Consider the following 20,666-nt stretch of genomic DNA (forward strand, 5'->3'; position numbering starts at 1 on the left):
GAATGTGCTACGTGTGTACAGTCAGTGCACACTGGCTTCAATAATGCTGTGGGACAGGGGCGGACTGGCCATATGTCCATTCTGGAAGAGCACAGAAGGGCCACCGGTCTCACCTCTCACATTACCTTACCCTTACCCCCGGGCGAAACCGAGCTTTACCCAAATCTAAAAGCTTAACCTCTTAACTCCCGCCTGAACCGAGAGGATCTTTTTCCTCACGTCATCAGATTTTTTTTCCATTATTTTTTTGTTGGGTATTAAACTCATTTTTGTAACTCATTTTTTTTGTCATTTTTGTCACATTTTTTTTGTCATTTTTTCGTCTAATTTTTGTCATGTTTTCGTCAATTTTTTATCAAATTTTTGTCAAATTTAAAAAAAAAAAATTGTCACTTTTTTGTCATTTTTTTGTCACTTTTTGTGACATTTTTGCCACTTTTTCATCAATTTTTCGTCACTTTTTTGTCAAACTTTTCTCACTTTTTTGTCACATTTCCATCATTGTTTTCGTCTCAGTTTTGTCACTATTTTCACACCTTTTTTCCAGAAGCTTTTGGATTGGGGTAAAGCCAAACTGGAGAAAATGTGCTCGGTTCAGGTGGGAGTTAAGGGGTTAAAAGAAAAGCATCCAAAAACAAAAATGCGCTGGAAAAGCAACAAAAAAGTGACAAAAACACAACAAAATGTGACAAAAACGTGACGACAAAGCAATGAAAAAAGCGATGAAAAAAACAACAATAACATGAAAAAAAAAACGAAAAACAAGAGACAAAAACACAACGAAAACACAACGAAAAAGCCACAAAAAAGTGATGAAAAAGCAACAAAAACATGACAAAAATCACTTTTCTAGATCTTAGCTTTCAAATGAGGCGTTACAGTGCTGCTCTCCAGTCAAGAAGCTTTTAGATTTGGGTAAAGCCGAACTGGAGAAAATGCTCTCGGTTAAGGCGGGTGGTAAGAGGTTAAACATATGTATTTGTATATACGCTAATTTGGGCCAGGCTGACCAGAGTCCAGGGCTGTTTTTCAATCCCAGTCCGCCCCTGTTGTGGGACTTGGCTCGATGTTATGCACTTGCCTTACTTTTATTTTAAACAGAGCCCGCCTTCCAGAACGGTAATGACATCACAGCACTGTCAAATGAAAATGTCAAAACATGTTTGAAGCTGAGTGGGGTCTGGGAGACTTTTGCAGGTCTATCTGAACTAAGCTCCTGAAGACTCCAATGTTTCGGTGGAGCATTTTGGAGCCCGCTTCTTGCACAGATCCACAAGCCACACCCACATGTCGCCAGCAAAACAAAACATGTTTCTAATGAATAGCAAGTCACAGAAAAATGATATGGAAGAGACACTTAAGTTATAGCAGGTCTGAGGAGAGGCTGTTTGTTCATTTATTTACTAGATATTCTTCAACGATGAAAAATATGTGCAACAAAATACGTGAAACGTTACGCGGTGTAGCTTTAAAGTGCATGTGACAGGTTTTAATGCTTTTGAAAATATTACTTCGCTTCTAACTTGACCCCAGTTTGGAGCCATAGGAATATACTGGGAGAGGCTAAATGCAAACAACATCTATGATCGTTTTGCATGACTGAGGGCACGCACAAAGACCAGGCAAGTACGCATCAACTCGTCTAAGCTCAGGTAAGAGCATATCTCAGTATGGAAAAACGGTGGCCTGTTCCTTTAAGCTCCTGACAGGAAGTGACCCTAACCCTGGCCCATTTCCCATTGACACAACGTGGTCGACACGGCAACAGTTTACAATTGTTTGCCTCTATCTATGTCACTTCCTGTCAGTGTCCAGTGTGAGGAAAAACACTAACAGCATCAGAGTGACTTTGCAGCCTGTGAGGCAGCTCCTGTTGTGATGTGGGACTGTCCAAAACAAATGATTGATTGACTTTAACAAATGGACTAACAGGACATATAGGGTTCGGTCAAAATGTGCTTTACATGAGAGGATTATAGACTATTCACTCCATATTTTCATTTCATGTATTCATTTATTTGAATGGGACAGTGCATATTAATGAACAGACAACTAGTGCTGTAAATGTGCCGGATTTAGCTCAAGGCTAATTTCCATCCGCAGTCCCATAAAAAACAAGACAAGAACATACAAAATATAAAACACATAAGCCACAACACACAGCAGTGCATTACAGACAAAACAGGCAAGGACAACAACTACACAATACATAAAGTGCATCTCTTTCATAGGCCACTCCCCTCGTCCCTCCCACTCACACACCTGTACCTGCAAATACTTTAAAATATGTTCCTGTCTAATGCCTCTTAATGGTCACACCTTTGTTGGCAGAAAAGCCGTTCTTTCAGTTGTCTCTTAAGAAGAAGAAGAAGAGGATCTTTATTTATATAGCGCCTTTCACAGACATATAGTCACAAATGAGACGTAGGTGCTGCTTTTCGGTCATGGGTAGAGTGTTCCAACTAGAGCAAGCCTTAATGGAAACACCTCCGGAACTGTACCTCACAGCCCCCCCTGACTGCTGATCGAGTGCTGGTCTCACAATTTCTTTTTTTTTTAAATAAATTCCCGAAGAGGAGGCGGGGCCTGGTCATGTAGCACTCTATAAACAAGGCAATTCATTTTAAAACATTTTAGATTTTCAAAATTTAAAAATGTATATTTGTTTCTTAGAGCACATATGTGAAAAGACTGGGGTTTTTGATCAAGTACCTTAATAGCTGCTTTGTACAACTGCTGAATGGGTTTAAGCGCAGCGGCGCCAGCAAAGGACCAGGCCGTGAAACAATATTCAATATGGGAGAATATCATACAGTGGAGGTATGACTTTGCTGCCTCTGTTGTAATAAATAAACAAATACACGGTGGTGTAAGCTCTGGCCACCAACCATTCATCCACACATGCAAATCATTCATCCTGGCCTATTGTGCATGTTTTTAGTAGGGGAAACCATGAGTACCTGGAGGAAACATGCACGGGGAGAACATGCACAAATCATTGACTTAGTTATAATGTAATACAAAACAACAAAACTCCAAATTGCATAAGGCAGGATGTGAGGCCTACATCCTGCCTTGATGTCCTTACTTAACACCAGACCCTTTTAAAAAGCTCATCATTCATCCCCCATCGCACTGATCAATATGCCCCATGTTGCCAATACTCTGTCAGCTCTGTATCCCCCCCTCATCCCTCCCGGGGACATCCCATCAGCATCCCCACGTCCTTCGGGCTCGCTCGGATCCTCTCGGAGGGCGTTCGTGCCTCCTCGGCTCTGCTCGGAGACGCTCGTGTGGGTGGGCCGCGCCTCTGCTCGCTCCTCCAGACCGCGCCCTCCTCCTCCTCCTCCTCCTCCTCCTCCTCCTCCTCCTCCTGCTGCTGCTGCACTTGTCCCGTGCCCAAAGCGCGCTGACCGTGAACAACATCCACCAGATCCGACCAGATGAGGACCCCAGCCCTTCTCTCCCGCTGACAAAAAACAACAACTTACAAACCCCAAGATGTTGCCCTTTAAGAGAACTTTCGAGCCGGAGAAGCGCCAGTTGCAGGAGCTCAACTGCAGACTGGCGCAGTACCTGAACCGAACCAAGCAGCTGGAGCAGGAGAACGCGAGCCTCATCGGGGAGATCGGCCAGCTGAGGCGGACCGGGGCGAGCGCGCGGCAGGAGCCCGCCTACAAGGCCGAGATGAGGGAGCTGAGGCGCGCCGTGGAGCTGCTGTCGTCGGAGAAGTCCCAGGCGGAGATGGAGAGGGAGAGGCTGCGGAGGGAGCTGCAGGCGGCCCGGTCCCTGTGCGAGGAGCAGACGGGCGCCTGCAGGGACGTGGCCGGGGAGCTGCGGGGCTGCGAGCTGGAGCTGGACATGGCGCACAAAAGTAACGGCGAACTGCAACAGAGGCTTTTCCAACTGGAGGGCGAGTGCCAGCGCCTGGAGGAGGCGCACAGGCGGGAGACGGAGCGACTCAGGTAGGATGGGGGAGACTTTGGGGGAGTTTGAACGACATACAGGCCTAACAACAATCACTGAGCATTCAATAGTTTATACTTCGACTGTATTGGACCAACAGGTTCAGATCTTTGTCTGGTCTGAGGGCCAAAACTGATCTGAGCAAATGTGATGGTTAAAAATCCCCAAATATGACAGGTGCATAAACACTCACTTGATTCGTTTGAGATAAAGGCTTATTGCCCATTTTTATTAATGTTTTGATACATTAGGGGCCATGGGTTTTGGACTATAGCATGTGCACAGGTTGTTAAGCAATGTCTTATTGGATTAAATACACGACAACCCAAAGACAATGCCAGGGGCGGACTGGGACTGAGAAACAGCCCTGGACTCTCGTCAGCCTGGCCCAAATTAGCGTAAATGTGACACTTCCACAAATACATACGTTAACCTCTTACCCCCCGCCTTAACCGAGAGCATTTTCTCCAGTTCGGCTTTACCCAAATCTAAAAGCTTCTTGACTGGAGAGCAACACTGTGACGCCTCATTTGAAAGCTCAAATCTAGAAAAGTGATGGTAACTTTTTGGCACGTTGTTGCTGCATTTTTGTCATGTTTTTGTTGCTTTTTCATTACTTTTTTGTGGCTTTTTTGGTGAGTTTTCATCACTTTTTTGTCACTTTTTCGTTGTGTTTTCGTCTCTTGTTTTTCGTTTTTATTTTTCATGTTATTGTTGTTTTTTCATCGCTTTTTTCATGGCTTTGTCGTCACGTTTTCGTCACACTTTGTTGTGTTTTTGTCACTTTTTTTGTTGCTTTTCCAGCGCATTTTTGTTTTTGGATGCTTTTCTTTTAACCCCTTAACTCCCACCTGAACCGAGCACATTTTCTCCAGTTTGGCTTTACCCCAATCCAAAAGCTTCTGGAAAAAAGGTGTGAAAATAGTGACAAAAAAGTGATGAAAAAGTGGCAAAAAAATGACAAAAAAGTGACAAAAAAAATAAAAAATGTGACAAAAATGTGATAAAAAAAATTGACAAAAAAATGTGACAAAAATGAGTTGAATACCCAACAAAAAAATGATGGAAAAAAAATCTGATGACGTGAGGAAAAAGATCCTCTCGGTTCAGGCGGGAGTTAAGAGGTTAAGCTTTTAGATTTGGGTAAAGCTCGGTTTCGCCCGGGGGTAAGGGTAAGGTAATGTGAGAGGCCAGACCGGTGGCCCTAGAACCAGTGGCCCTTCTGTGCTCTTCCAGAATGGACATATGGCCAATCCGCCCCTGGACAATGTGTCGCGAGCACCCCCTGAGTTGGCCATTTATATCTGAGTGCCCCCCCCCATCTGGAGGATCCTGCCAACATTTTTACTAAGTGATCCACTAAACTTAACTCAAGTTCAAAATAAACCAAACTAAGCTCAAAATACTGCGACAACACTCTTAAACTCAAACCTTTTACTGAAAAGCATCAGTAAAAATAACCTTTCTTTTAAAGTAATCGTGGAGTTTTTCCAAGAATCCCCTGCTAAGTGCTCAACTAATCACAGTTCTGATTCGATCAAGGTTCCTGTGCACTTAGGGGAGTCATTTAGCAAGAGAGGAGCTAAATAGCCAGTGCAAGCTGAAAAGTAAAAGACGGTGTTATGTGGGCACATGCTGCACTTGATTTCACATTTGAAATGATGAATGTCACAGAAATAGACCCTCGTGCTGCTCATTTTTCACGTGAGCAAACGCTTAGTAAATGAGCCCCTCAGTATCGGTGTGTTGCCTTTTAGAGGTTGTCAAAGAGCAGCAGTAAACTTTAGATATAAATAGAAAAATGCATAAAAAATGTCTTAATGAAATGGTACTAAGAGGAAAATAAGCTTAAAAATCTTCTTTTTGAGGAGCAATTTTATGCTTGTACTGAATAGTCTACATCAGGAGTAGGCAACGTCAGGCACGGGGGCCAAATCCGGCCCTCCAGCACAGAACCTCTGGCCCCCAAGATGATTTTGATAAATATTATTGATCAAATAAGAGATCAAATATTTGTTAAAGTTGTCTGAAAATGATAGTGTAAGTATTTTAAAAATGAGTCGGAACATCCTGCTTGGTCATCTATAATGTTAAACAGTGATTCTCTACTGGTGGGTCGGGACCCAAAAGTGGGTCACAGAACCATTTTCAGTGGGTCGCGAGTCTAAAGGAAACTTTTCTTCAATATTTTCCATCTGAAACTGCACGGAAACACTAAATGTGTGTGTTAAAATGAATGTTATTGGGTTGTTTTGATCATAATTTCAATCTTAAAGGGAAATCTACTGCTTGTTCAACAACAAGTTGTGTTGAAAATACGATATTTTATACGATATATGACAAATGACAGTTTTATTTGGGTCCTCGGCTTGTCATCCGAGGGTAATGGTGGGTCCCAAAGCCCTGCCACTTGGGAACCCCTGATGTAAAACATTGGCATTTGCAGACAATAGTTATTTACTTTAGGTACAATGTTGAGGTTCGGCCTTTGGATGTTTTGGCAGTGATACAAATGGCCCCCACGATGCAAACTTGCCCACCCCGGCCTACATGAATAGCCTACACATGTTGTCAACTAGACATGTGCGAAATCACAATCAAAATGAAATGGCAATGTTTTCACAAATCACTCACAGCAAATAAAACACAATGACCGCTCTGCAGACAAGTCCTGAAAGGCGTCTGATTGCGTTAGTTAAGAGTCGTTTGCACGATTCTGATCTCGCACAATTTCACTTTTGTTTTTAACAAACGCTGCTTCTTCTTTTGGGACTCTTCTTTTGGTAACGTTGTACAATGATCATGAAGATGGATAAGAGTTGTTCTGTGCAAGTTGGATTATTGAACCTCCCGCTGACTCCATACATATACAGTATATGCTTTGGGGTGGATTTATCATTCTTACATTGAAGGGGCTAGATGCAAGTTAGCCATTTTATACTCACTACTGCCACCTCAGGTCATGATGGCAATTCGGACCCGAAGTAACACCGTTTTTAGTGACAGTGCAGGATTTTAGAGGCAGTTGTGGTGAACAGCTCTGGGCTCCTTCTACACATTAGGACACTGTTGGAACATGTAGGGGGGGGGAAATGCATTATTTTATCATTATTATCTCCGTATAGTCCCTTTAAAGGTGCACTGTGCAACTTTTTATGTAATATAGAAGTTGATATCAATACGTATTTGACCTTTCAGTGACCCAGAGGATGCTTGGGTGGTTAGCATTGCGCCTTAACTTTCCACCCCAATGGCCTGTAGGACACTCAAGGATCAAAGACAAAATAACAAAACAAAGAATTGTTTTTAGCTTTTCACTGCTGATTGGACCGCATCCATGGTTACGTATACATTCCATTCTGAAAACCTACCAGAAACCCCTAAAAACCTGAAATAAAATGTATCCTGGAGCATCATAGGTGCCACCGGGATGGAAAGTAAAGGCACTAAGCTGACCACATATGGCCACTGGGTCACTGAAATGTCAAATACGCACTAAAATCAACTTTTTTTAACATAAAAAGTTGCATGGTGCACCTTTAATCTACCGTGAACTTTAATAACAGCGGTTAATCTTGACATCCCTAGTTTAGACTCAGTCATTTGGTCTCTTAATGCTTCCGAACAATGGTGAAAATCATGATCATCTTTCCAGGCGACAAGTGGAGACCAGGATGAGCCCTGCCCTCCACGCGTTCCCCGCGGGCTCTCCGCTGCAGCCGGCCGTGAGCGTGGACGACGTGCAGGAGTTCGCCTTCGGGCTGTCGGAGGGCTGGGTGAAGACATTCGACATGTACCAGCTGAAGGTGGAGGAGATGGAGCGGGCCGTCAGGGAGGACCAGGCCAGGCTGAGGGACATGGAGCGGGAGAAGGCCACGTACGCCGCGGAGCTGGAGCGGACCCGGGCCGAGGCCCAGCGGCACGGGCAGGCGCAGTTGAAGCTGGAGCAGGAGCTGGCCCACATGCAGCACAAGTTCCAGACGGACTTCGGGGAATATCAGGTGATGACAAGGGGATGTTCAGAGATGGGTTTCAGATGGCATCACAACTTGGGGTATGCAAGGAATCAGATTTTAGTCTGAGTTTGGACATTGGGGGAGTAAAATGTAAATGTAGTGTTTTTTGGATGCGCTACAACAAACCTGAGCGTCTCTTTCTGTCGCCGGACCAGAGCCCCTCATTGGCCTTGTGTTACCGGCTGGCAGCGAATCAACCCTTCAGCATAATATAGGCTCTCACAGGTCAAACTAAAAACTCTATTAACTCCATTGTGAGCTAACAATGTCCGTGCCTCAAGAGCAAGAAATAGCCTATTTCGGTCCCGCTGTGGCGCGGATCGGCACTCGCTCGGCCGTTGTTGTCAACGCGACCAAAACAAAGGCACATGTTCACCCCCCACAACCCCTCTCCCTGGTCCCCTGGCTGCGGAGTCTGGTTGGGGGACAGTGCTTTTGTACATAACATCGCCATTGGTCATGGGTGTTTCTCCACCCCACGTACTTCCCAAGACCTCAAAGTGCGCTCCTACTCTGCGCAAAATGCTACGCGGTAGTCTGCGTTTAGAAACACGAGGTCAGGCCCAAAGTCTCATTTGCAAGAGAGACCCGTTTGAGTTGATTGACCCAATAAATTGGACTCCCTCGCACCCATTTTGTTAGAGAGAGGCATAACATCATGTCGGGTCGCTTCACTGTAGATGTTGCTCTCTTAGCAGGAGAGACGAGGGCTGGGATTCATTTCTAAACCGCTTTTAGGCGTCACAATCGTCATCAGTAAAGTTAATACTTGGTTTGAACATGTTTATCTTATATCTCGGTCACATACCCTAACTTTAAAAGTAGAATACATTCATTTGTAGTTTCAGGTTGTTGTTTTTTTTGGTGTTCATTTTGTAATGTATATCTCTTAAACCATTGACAGCCATTTTTATTTCCTTTTAACAGCAATAACAGTCTATAGGCCTGCCTCAAGAATCTATAACCTTGGCACAAGTGGAGTGGTTTGATGGTTAGCCGCTCCTATATTCCAACCTCTCAAGATCAATTTGCTGGTTGTCTCTCCCACTCTTCACTCCTTTTTACCTTAAGCTGTCCTGTTAGGATAGAGGCTATAGCCAAACAGTTGCATAAAGGAAGTCCCATCAATCCTTGCAGAAATTTTACAAGAGAACTGTCCACTGAACCGCCACAGAAGCTGGGCAGCGACAGGCATCTGTGTGTTGGATACTTATTTTAGCTGGAGTTGGCAAAACTACCATTATTTGACTGTTCTCTTGGGAAAATTTGAATGACAGACCACACAGAGCAACATTGGCTCCCGTTCCTTCAGGTGACGTCAGCATATTCTCAAGGAGATGGGTGAAAATCCAGTTTAAACGGAACCATGTGGTTGCATAATGAGCAGAATGTTCCTCCGTGACCTTGAGGCCTGGCCACACCCACGCTCTCGCCGCAGCTGGCTCCAACATTGTACAAGGAGATTTAAAAAAAGAAAATACAGTGCTTTTGGACAGCATTGCACTGACATCACCACTAAATTGGATTACTTTAAGGCAGTGTACGTAGCATGCGCTAATGAGGCTGTACAACGATGACTAAAGCTGGTTTTGCCTGAAGTTAGAAGGTACTATTTAATAACCAAGCTTTAACTTTGGAAAGATGTAGGTTTATGAAATGTTTACCCAAAGAAATAATGCACCCAGTTCACCATAAAGGTATCTGAAAACAGCAACGGCTAAAGCTAATAGTCCAGCCCAGTGTAGGTCTTTGAAACCTCTCTGCAGCAGCTTTCTCATTAGCTCTAATACATCACTGCCCTCACTCCTCTTAAGCACACCATAGATCGGACACATGACATGAGCATGATGTGATTTCTGCGGGATGGAGGTGTCCGGGCACTAAAAGGCACCTCCTCCTCCCCCCACATCCCAGCAGCACTTAAACCTATTACCCGCAGACTGACAAATCCCCATAAGCCCCGACGGATAGAGTCCCATGCACAGGCAGGAAAAGGGACGTCTCAGCTCTACTGCTAAGAGATGACATATAGCGGACATATGGACACAAGTGTAGCCTGCAGGAATTGGGGAAACAGGGAATGTAATGGCGGATGGGTGAAGGGTATTGTACATCAGAGGGATTTAAAGAAAGATGTCATGTTAGCGACGTAAAGTAAAGACGACATTAAAAGATGGTTTGTGTGAAGGTTTGTCCATAAAACATGTTGAAATCAAACATAAAGCTTGAGTTTGTGTCATCAAACCCATTGAAATTCCTTTGGGTTTCGGAGCATTCCATTATAAAGAACACAAATTTGAAAACTGCTGGAGTTCTGGTTCACATAAAAGCGTTTGGAGTTCATTAACAAGGTTGCTAAGCTGCTCTTTTCACTGCTTTGTCTGGTGTTTTGGCTAATATACAGTCCTTTTTTTTGCTTTATTTCTCAGGGCAATTATTCATTCAGATAAGGCTAAGACAAGTTTAGAAATGAACATTGAGGGACCCATCTTGTATTTTTGAACACAAGGCTGTAGACTAGGTGGGCTGGACAGACACACATGGTTAATGGCGATGTTATGTAGGACAGTGGTCCCTCCCCAAGATTTCTCCTCCGACGGACCTTACCAGACTTGAACAGTCCAAGTTAGTGCCAATGTCAGCCTTCAGCAGTTAAAGCTTAATGACTAAACTCTGGACGTCTTCATTGTCTTCAAATGTGTTCAATTTGGACACCTTACCATCCACAGATTTATTATTCAGAACACCATACAGTCAAAATTGCATCCTGACCAATCGTTGACATGACAAGTGTAAAGTATTCCCATGTGTCTTGCACCTGTAGATGATCATCGACGAGCTGCAGCGGGAGAGGGAGATGATGGCCCACTCCATCGAGCAGAAGATGGTCGAGCATGAGCAGCTTCTGAAGCACAAGATGGACCTGGGGCTGGAGCTGGCTGCATACAGGTGGGCACACACACTTTCACAAAAGCTCGAGTTACCATCATTGGAGTTCAAATCACTCCAGAGTCCTCATTGTTTCAGTCAGAACCAAAGTAAGAACTAGTCCAGAAAAACAAGTCAATTCTTCCAGTGCATGGCCCAGTCCAGGTCCTAAGTCATTAAATAAAGTTTGATTTAAGTCCAGGTTGAGTCGCCGAAAAGTGAATCCAAGACAAGACTCTAGCTAATTTTTTCTTTCTTGTTTTTGCTTTTTGTGATGGAACCTCAAGTAAATTCCCAATGCTTTAAGCCACAAAAGATCAACAAATGCCCCTCGGACAATCATGGGTTTTTCTTCATTGTGCGTTATTTATTTGCATATGTGTGTCCCTACATGGCACATTCCCGGTTTATGGAGTTGTTCCGTATGGGGCCATGCCTGTGTGAGTTACGGCCTCAGCTCGTGTGCTCTGCGTCAGTTCGTGCTTATTGGAATTCACACTGACCTGTGGCCTGCCCCTGCCCAGTGTTGTGGCCCGTATTTTTAGCTCAGTCAGTCGGAAGGCTCTCTCAGAGGAGGCTGCCGTCTTTTCATGGGAGTTTGCTTCGGATAATATTTGCTTTAGGAATCATTTCTTAATAAGGGTGAGCCTGTCCAACCTGATCCTAATTTACTACACTGTTTTTTGGCCTTAAATGGTGAGTTTCTTGGCTAAAGTCAGGCTATAGTTGGAGAGGGTTGAGATGGCGGATGCGGATGAGATACAGCGCTTTGTGAGGTAGTAATCCTTCATAACACGGTTCAAAATGGTGGATGATTTTAATTTGTAATGCTTGTTTTTTGTGTCTTTCCCAGGGCTCTTTTGGAAGGCGAAAGGGTAAACCTAGAGGAGTCTCACAGGAGGCAGAACCAGCACCACAGAGAGAGAATTATTGGTATGTGCAAGCGTTGTGTTGACATTACTCACACCCAAATCCATGTTGAGTTGCTTCGATGAGCCAGCCCAGATGGATTCTTTTTAAAGTCTTGTTCAACTGAAAGCCCACACAAACACTTTTTGTTGATGTGATGGTAGTGTGGTGACGGTATGTGGTTCAAACCTCGCCCAACAATGGTCTCCCCAGTAACTGTATGTGTAGCTGAATCTCCAAAATAACTCCACAGCTCTAGTGACATCCTTGATTCAGAAAAAATAGATTACGAATCAGGGTTTCCTACGTAAACCTTGACCGTTGTAGTAATGTAGCTACTTTAAAACCACAATGTTTTTGTGGACGATTGTACCACAATAATACTTTTGTGCTCTTTCTTACCTAAATTCTCTTCTTGTCGACAGAAATCCAGAAGCCCCCTCAGCCTTACTCTCCCAGAGTATCCTCCTCGACCCTACATCCCCCCAACCTCAGGTCCTCCCCGGCAGCATCCTCCTACAGACGATCCCCTGTGCCTAGGCCCACCTCTGGAGCTCTCAGCCCCTCCAGGGTCATCCCCATTTCAGTGTCCCGCCACCAAAGCCCCGCAGCCAGGAGGGACATGGTCTCCTTCACCAAAGCACGGGCTGCCCAGTCTTCCACAATGCCCACCACCACCGCAGCAACCAAACACAAACAACCGGAAACAAAACCGGGGCCTCAACTCAACAACCAAAGTTCTATAATCCAATCTAGTGAAGCAAAACAAGAGAGCATGCGAGGCCAGACGTCAAGCAAAAGCTATGTATCGCAGACCAGAGAGGAGAAAAAGGCATTTGACAGCAGCTTGGGAAAAGTTGGATCAGTGGAACCAAGCGGCAAGGCGGTCCTGGACACCGTTTCTGTCGAGGAGATCATTGAGAAGGTCATCAAACCAGCAGGCTTGGAGGCCAAAGCGTCAGACGATTCCAAAGTCCGCTATCACGTTCAGAGAATCCAGCAAGAAGATGGAACCACCAAGACGCAAATCGTGCTGGAATCGAAAGTCGAGGAGGAGTTGAACATTTCAAAGGATTCCGATTTGGAGGAACTTCTGAACCAAGGAGTCAAGAGGGTCTCACTGGAAGACATCAACGATACGGCCACTGCGAGTATGATCAAGAGCTTGCTGAGCGGGGTGACGGGGGGAGAGGATTTGGCCAACAAGTCCATTAATGTTGAAATTATCGAGGAACCGGTGGAATCTTTTAGCGATGATGAGGAAATGGAGATCAAGAAGTTGCAGAAACATTCCCCAGAACCAGCAGCGTCTTATTATCAAATCGAGGAGTTAGACAGCGTGCCAACGAAGGCTACGAGCGAACAATGGAAGGAAGGATTGGGCCAAGTGGAGGAGGTTTCAAGAGAGAGCGATTCTTTTATGTCCCAGGAAAGGGAACCTCGGGAGTATTTCGTCTCCACGCCGGACGACTTCTCAGAGACAGAAGAAGGTCTCGGGATAACATCATACGGCCATTATGGGATTGTGGACGATCTTTCCGATGAGAGATATTACCAAGATGAAATGCTGCCGCTGAGAGCCACCCCGGAAGTGAGCGAAGAGTACAAGTACGTGACAAGTGACAGGCCGTCGTTTAAGGAAGGGTTCCCTGAATGCATCATCGAGGAAGAGGTTAGTAGTGGACATTTCTTCTAGGTTGTGTAATTACTGTTTAACACTTTTTGTTTTTTAATGCAGGTCTATGATCAAACGCAAACTTGGTTAATTTGCTATTTCTAAAAGAACCAAGTCATACCCACTGGTTTTTGTTCTGCAAGTTCAGAAAATCTTCAGACCTTTCAATAATTATCATATATGTAGCAGCTTGACACTAAAATCATATACATTTATTTTCTAATTGAACACCTTAGTCATTCCTTCAAATTGACAGAAGTGCTCTTTTATGAGAATATAGTAACTATGGACAGTTAAAAGCCAAGATTGGAAATAGCCATTTCAGCACAATTAAATGAAATTATTTGAGTTTCCTTTCAATACTATACTGTATTTACCTAAAGGTTTATTGATTATGTTGAGAGTGTTCAAAATTAAAAGAAAACATCAAGCATCAATGTAGAAATCCTTTGGAGAGTTACTTGGAAAGTTTTGGAGAGATACAGTACTAGTCGGAGAGTCCTGGTGTTAAAGGGATATTTCAGGATTTTTGAGCTGATGTCATAGAAATGCGCTAGTCTTGCATTAGCCTAGCGCCACGAAACTCTTCAAACATAAGAACTGCATGAATTACAAAAAAAAATATCTCCAGGTACCAGCAACACTCTGGATAACTAGGAAATGAGGCCCTATGTCAAAAATCCTGAAATATCCCTTTAAGTCCTTAGCTCTTTATCATCATTATGCTGTTTGAACATTTAGATCTGTGGTAAACTCCATTCACTGACCGTGATACAGAAAGAGGGATATAACTTCATGTTGATCCCACTTGAACGCATCTAACTGAAGGATGTTCTATCACAGGTCCGAGTGTCCCCCATCGTCCAAGAATCCGTGCTAGAGTTTCTACGTGAGGACTCTTTGGAACCGAAGGAGCAGCTGAAAGGAGCTTTGGAGAAGTTACAGGAATCCGTGTCGGGCCCTCTGAAGGAGGAGCTGGCCTACCTCGCCAAAATCAGCCGCGAAAGCCCGGAAAAGGTCGCCGTTGACGTCCGCAAACTCGAGCAGTCCAGCGACGACGGGACCATGACCATCGTGGCCGAGCTGAACGTTTCGCAGACCTTGGAGGAGTCCGGTTTGCTGGACGACAGCGGAGATCTTTCGGAGGAGCAAATCATGGCAGCTTTGAGGGGGACAGGTCTGGAGAAGGCGTTCCAGAGTGGAAGCGGTGGAGGGTACAGCTTCAAGGTATCCACGGGAGAGCACGATGAAGACGACGACGATGCCGGGTTTGGGGATATATCCGAGAAGGACATAATGGAGAGGTATATGAGAGGGGAGACGTCCTACGGCTATCATGTCCAAGGAGGTGCAGAGGAGGAGACGGCAGGGGTGCAGCCGGTGAAGGAGAAAGAGCAGAGGATTGTGTATCTGGAAAGTCCGACCGATGATTAGAAGGACATTAGAAGGGTGTCAAATGCTTTTGATAGAGCACGTGGATGAATTGAATTGGTAAGGCTCATTTATGTCCTACTCTTGAAACAAAATATAACTGCTGGGGACATGACTGCATGCGGCTCAATGTAAGATGCATAACAAATGGCTAAAGGTAAAAAGGGATTTGAACTTTCCAGACAAACAGTGTAGGTGCTGTCATGTTTGCTCTTTTTCATCCGGTTTCTGTAAGTTCTTTAATGGACGCCGTAGCAGAGGCAGCACATGAGAAACGATCCGAATATAAATGCAGTGACAATGACAAAGCCTGAAAACGCCTGTTTACGAACAGCAGGAGCATAAATGAGCCTTAGAAGATGATTGTTTCGTGCATGGATTGTCTGAGCAAGTGTGTTCAAATGGATGTTATTTTGGGCCTCACGTTATTCTTAAAATGAGCGGTAATGAGCAGATCAACACATGAATGTCAATCTGTCAGCCTGGTTTTTGTAACCAATCTCGAAGCCTTTCAATTTGCTATTTCGAATAGAATAACATTTATAGTAAGTGGGGAAACAAAACAACAACTAAGAAAGGGTTTTTGAACTTTTTTCTTTTTACAGAAAATAGTTAACTAAAACACTAGGTAAATGGCTCTAACGATATTGTGTAAAAGGGATTTCAGTTAAATGATTGAAATATAGCCTAGCTTTAACAGTGGTGCTCGAAGAAGTACCTAACACTACACTTAATACTCACTGACTTGGGCTACTTTCAAACTAGATATTGTAGCGTCTTTGCGGACAGCACTGTGCAGGGGTCCTACACTTCTATATGGCTATTGTAGATCTATATTTTTGTACTAACCCGGTGTACAGCTTAAGCACCTCCTCCGATGTCATAGCTGGACTGTGCCGCACTTTTTTTTGAGTGTTGGAATGTTATGCACTATTACATGTTTTCTTCTGAATTTCTGTTGTCAGTCAGTGCACGGGCTGGGTGTCGAAGGGTGCGACTTAAGTGACATTTTGTGGGAAAATATTGCAATAACACGCACACAACTGGAAGCGTGTGCACCCAGAAACTGCTGTAGGAACCACTTCGGAAATGTCCTGAAAAATCTGTTCCAAAAGGGCTTTTTTACATAAACTGAAACAACGATGTCATCTATGTGCTCGCTCTCGTCACAGCTAACTGCGCCCCTTCACTCTCAGCCTTTGCCTTGTTTGGCCTTCTGTACCACAAACACAGCTGGATAGAACAAAATGCAAAAAAAAAAAAAAAAAGTAATGTATGCAATATTAATCTGTGTTATGAAATGTTTTTCTGTGTTCATTAACAATAAGCAATGTCAGTGCGCAGGCTTGGTTCTAGAGTGGACAGTGGATCAAATGGTCAAGGGCTGAACCCATCCTCATTCACGGCCCCACCCTACTCTACTCCACTTTGTTTGGTCCTACTCTACTTGGCTTGGTTGTGTTTCCATTACTCTGTAGAATCTGGTGCTGTATCCATATACCAGGTGCATATCTATGGATATGGCTTTGCTTTTGGAAACAGCACCTTTTTTCAGTACCTGCTTGGCCCTGGTTCTAACCCGGGCCAAGCAGGTACTGAAGAAAGGCACCAGTTTACTGTAAAGTTGGCGGGTGGAAACACTTTAAACGCGGGTAAAGTAGAGTAGCGTAGAGGAGGGTATAGGTGTCAGAGCTGGGCTGCATTAGCGCTTTTCCTTGCTGGGATTGTGATTTCACGTTTTCTCATCACACATTTGTTAGATATTCTGTATATTTTGGGATCTCCACCCCCTCCAGGCGAGCCAGTCATTATACAAATAACACACAAGTAAACAGGACCAAGTGCTAAAGATGTGATCAGCTGCGAGGGACGTTCTAAAGTTGGCTGCGAATAACAGGGCGCTCCTGGAGATTAAAGTGTCTTCTGACAGGCTACAAAAATAAACAAACCGCCCAACGACGACTACGACGATTGTTGAACCGTCCCATCATCCAGACGCTGAAAATGATTGGTTGTGAGCAGAGTTTCGGACACTCCTGCTTTAGATAAGAAAGTGGCATTCGACTTGCCAGGCTACAACCTTACAACAATTTGAGAACCACTGACATTAGCCATACAAATGAGTTATTAGTTAAAACCCAACCAGAAAGCTACAAAAAAAATATTTCTACAAAACTGAAAACACATCGCCTTCTTTAGTCATTTCCTAGAACATATCGAGCACTGCTTTCCTTCACTCTGTCGTCTTGTCAACTCATACTACTTGGCAGTCTGGCTCTTGCTCTTGGCCTTGCTCCCAAACGGGGATATTTCAGGCCCTTGGAGCTCAGAGGCAGGTCACCGTGAGGACTTGTGATGTGCGCCGGTGCCAGGACCCGAGATACGCGAGCCCGGTCTAGTCGGTGTACATGCACATCTGACATTATACTTTACTGTCTGCGCTCCAGCGACTGTCCCTCATCTGTTATTGTTAGTTGTATGAGCCGTCTCCGTCACGTGTTTGTTCACTTGGATGTATGCTGCACACTGTAACAGGTCGTTTGGTGCCATTTCAGAATGCTTTAATGAGAATAAATGGTGAATGTATAAAACACTGTGTCTTCTGTGTTTGGAAAGTTAGAAGTTACAGTATACTTTAAAAAGTAGACAAAGGCTGTGGACAGTGTTTTGGCTCAGATACAGTACAGTAAGTGTAAAAGGGATTTCATTTAACAACAAAAAATCTACAAAAAATGAGTAGCTTTTAGTTAATAATACAAGTCCATCAGGGTTTGTACAGGCAGACGCTTTTTAATGCCCAAACACTTGATTTTAAGGCCACAAACGCAGAAAAGCATTAGTGCACGCAAACTGAATAGACCAGTAGTTCCCAAAACTGTGTATTTTAGTGAAATCAAGCTAAATATCAAACCACAGTATATCCACATTAAACTGGATTTAAATGTTTTGCACCAGAACTAAGTAACTCGTGTCCCTAGAGGACATAAGCGCCACTGCAGGTGTTGTAGCATGTTGCGTTTTTTTACTCATTAATTGTCCTTGAGGGTAATTACTACGCTGACAGAAAAGACAAAGGGGGAGAGGGATTTTGTACATTGTACCACAACTCACTGATACAATGGAGATATTTTTTTTCACTCAAACTTGGCTGCTGCTAAAGTGGTGCTCACCCACAGTTAGCTTTACCCGTTAGCTTCTTATTATTTCATTAGTGTGTATTGCGCCTCCAACCCAGAGGCAGGGAAGTTGCAATTATGGTTTTCTGGCTAGAGACACAACGGGTAGATTAAAGACCTCACAATTATCATCCCATTAACACTTGTATTACCCCCAGAGGGAACACGAAAAGGATTTAAGGTAAACAAGTTACTTAGTTCTTCTTTAAAGGCACCTGATGGAAATTGTCTTTTTTTACTCGCTACTGCCACCTCAGGTGTTACGCGTAACTGCAGTCTCTATGTTGCGCTTGTGCATGACGGAGATAGTTGGTACTTGGGCCCAAAATACAAACTTTTTGAGTGACAGTGCAGACTTTTAGCTGCCGTTGTGGTGAATATGTCTGGACTCATTCTGCACATTAGGACATTGCTGGAGCATGTTGGGGGAGGATAATACATCATTTTTAAATTCCGCCTAGTCCCTTTAAATTCTTATAAATGCTAATTACATGCAAACAGAAGGGGGTGGTGAGTCGTTGGTTGAGGGATTTTAGATTTCAGGTGTCGGGGCCTGAAAAGTTTGAGAACCCCTGTTTTCATTTTGGTCGTTTCAAAGAACTTATGAGGTAAAAAATGTTGAGTGATGTCATCATTTTCCAATAAATTCAGCTTCAATGTTAGTTTGAATCCAATTTAATGCGTCAATGACATTTAAGGCCTTAATTTGGGCACAATTCACTTCATGACTTTCAATGCTTTTCCATGTCTATTTTATGTGCAAGTTAAGCTGATCATTGCAACTGTGAATTCTGATTTCTGGAGCTCACCGTACGACCCTGTGAAAGAGTTCTGTGCAGTACAATACATACAAAAGATTAATCTATGTCTTTATTTAAATGAACATGGACATATCATGCATATTTGTGACTTATAGACTTAATTTTTGGCGCCTCAGCATTGATTTTTCCACATATCATTTCAACTAAAACATAAGAGCTTAAAAAACAAAACAAAAAACAATCTCATGTGGCTTGGAGCACCCTCTACTGGCGGCAGGGGGAATTCCACATGATAAGAACAAGATACCAGCCTTTGGGGGAACAGCGGGAGAACGGCTCAGAACATTTCAAGTGATGGTTTATGGACTTTCAAGTAGAAGAAGAAACAACCAGTATGAACAGCATGACACCAAACTGGATGAGAGAAAAGCATTACAGTTCCTGAAAGTGCTTCATGGGGGGAAAAACTTTGTAGCATAATTGAAAGCATGAAAAAGTTCATTTTGCATGATATGTCCCCTTTAACTCGTCTCCTGATTGGATGAGAACTTGTCTGGGTCCCCGGGTGGCATAGCAGGTGAGCGGGCGCTGGGTTTGGTCTTGCCCCTCCTCTGCAGTCGGTCAGCCACCTCCGAAGTCCTGCACACACACACAGGACTTTTTTAAGCTTTACATCATCTTATTATGTCATTCCCTCATTAAAAACATGCCTGAAGTGTTGCCTTGGCACATTCACGTATTTTTGAGTAATCTGTAAAAACTCTGATGGCGGCCATTTTAGGGATAGGTTTGCCTGAGTCCTCCTAGGAACGCCCCCACCTCCTGGAGACGCCTCCGAGCTTTCGTCACCAGCCGAGTAACCAACCACTGCTCCTCAGCAGAACCCCCTCCCCACTGATGCCACAGACAGCGTGTGGAGGGGACGTGTCGGAAAGGGTCAGAGGTTCTTAAAGAGACAGAGGCCTATTTCAAGACATTCACTACAGCCATTTTGAGAGAGACATTTTATACACGGCAGTTATTCTAATTTACTGCATTTACAGACAAACAGAAGGTTTGCTCATCATTGTAGTGTGATATAGACTATGTGATTGAGAAAGCATAATACCCCCTCTTTAACTTTATTGATTGTCACCATCGTAATCATTGACGACATCATTACAACAGAACAAGATGGCGCCTTAACAACATGTGGTTTATATGCAGCCTCTGGTTTATGAACCTGTAGACGAGCAGGTGATGTCCCAGTCAGGTCTGAAGAGAGGCGAGTCCACTCACAGGAGATAAGCCTAATGATAAGGGTACTGAAATAAATGCGTGGGACCTTTCCAAATATATATAATATATATAACAAAAAGTGATAAACACTTCCCGTTTGTTCGCATTGGAAAGGGGAGAGTTAGAGAATTCAAATGAGTCTAATAAGGAATCCCTTGGAAATCGGCGTTGAAGTTTTGTGTCCAAAAGCGCTCCCTCCTTTCACAAGTCTGCTCTGCACATGTGACACAATCACCCGTGCATTTCAAACAATACTGAAGAATTTATCTTCAAAATGTGTCCACTGGCCAGATGCCATCTTGTTCTGCGTTTACATGGAGCATGGTGTCTATATCTGTATAGAGCAAAATCGCTGCCAAAAGATTTTTTGATTGTGTTGATTGTGCTTATTTCAATTATTTAGTATAGTAGTAATAAAAGATTAACTATAGCACTAGTAGCAATGTCAGGCCCAGGGGCAAAAACCGGTCCCCCATCATAGAACCTCTTGCCCTCAAGATGATTTTGAGGGATTATTACACATATC

At 43.8% G+C, this 20,666-nt stretch overlaps 2 protein-coding genes across 2 annotated transcripts in view; one reads left to right on the plus strand and one right to left on the minus strand.

The window, feature by feature from the left end:
• Window positions 1-3,306: 3,306 nt before the first annotated feature.
• synm (synemin, intermediate filament protein) lies at window positions 3,307-15,497 on the plus strand. The gene is made up of 6 exons (XM_079567387.1): window positions 3,307-3,965; window positions 7,622-7,967; window positions 10,807-10,931; window positions 11,764-11,843; window positions 12,245-13,491; window positions 14,338-15,497. The coding sequence occupies exons 1-6, from the start codon at window positions 3,502-3,504 to the stop codon at window positions 14,926-14,928; spliced, it is 2,853 nt and encodes a 950-aa protein (XP_079423513.1). The 5' UTR covers window positions 3,307-3,501; the 3' UTR covers window positions 14,929-15,497.
• Window positions 15,498-19,368: 3,871 nt separating this feature from the next.
• Window positions 19,369-20,666, minus strand: part of ttc23 (tetratricopeptide repeat domain 23) — a 30,725-nt gene continuing 29,427 nt past the window's right edge. The window contains exon 11 of the mRNA XM_079568395.1: window positions 19,369-19,501. Coding sequence (XP_079424521.1) covers window positions 19,384-19,501 — 118 coding nt within the window. The 3' untranslated portion in view covers window positions 19,369-19,383. The remainder of the gene's footprint in view (window positions 19,502-20,666) is intronic.

This window comes from Gobius niger (genome assembly GCF_951799975.1).
Source record: "Gobius niger genome assembly, chromosome: 12".
NCBI classification, from domain to species: Eukaryota; Metazoa; Chordata; class Actinopteri; order Gobiiformes; family Gobiidae; genus Gobius; species Gobius niger.

Excerpts from the sequence above, each read along its gene's own strand:
- synm (XM_079567387.1), top strand. The coding sequence starts at position 3,502 with ATGTTGCCCTTTAAGAGAACTTTCGAGCCGGAGAAGCGCCAGTTGCAG. Across the intron at positions 7,968-10,806 it reads CGGACTTCGGGGAATATCAG|ATGATCATCGACGAGCTGCA; the intron begins GTGATGACAAGG and ends TTGCACCTGTAG. Across the intron at positions 10,932-11,763 it reads CTGGAGCTGGCTGCATACAG|GGCTCTTTTGGAAGGCGAAA; the intron begins GTGGGCACACAC and ends TGTCTTTCCCAG.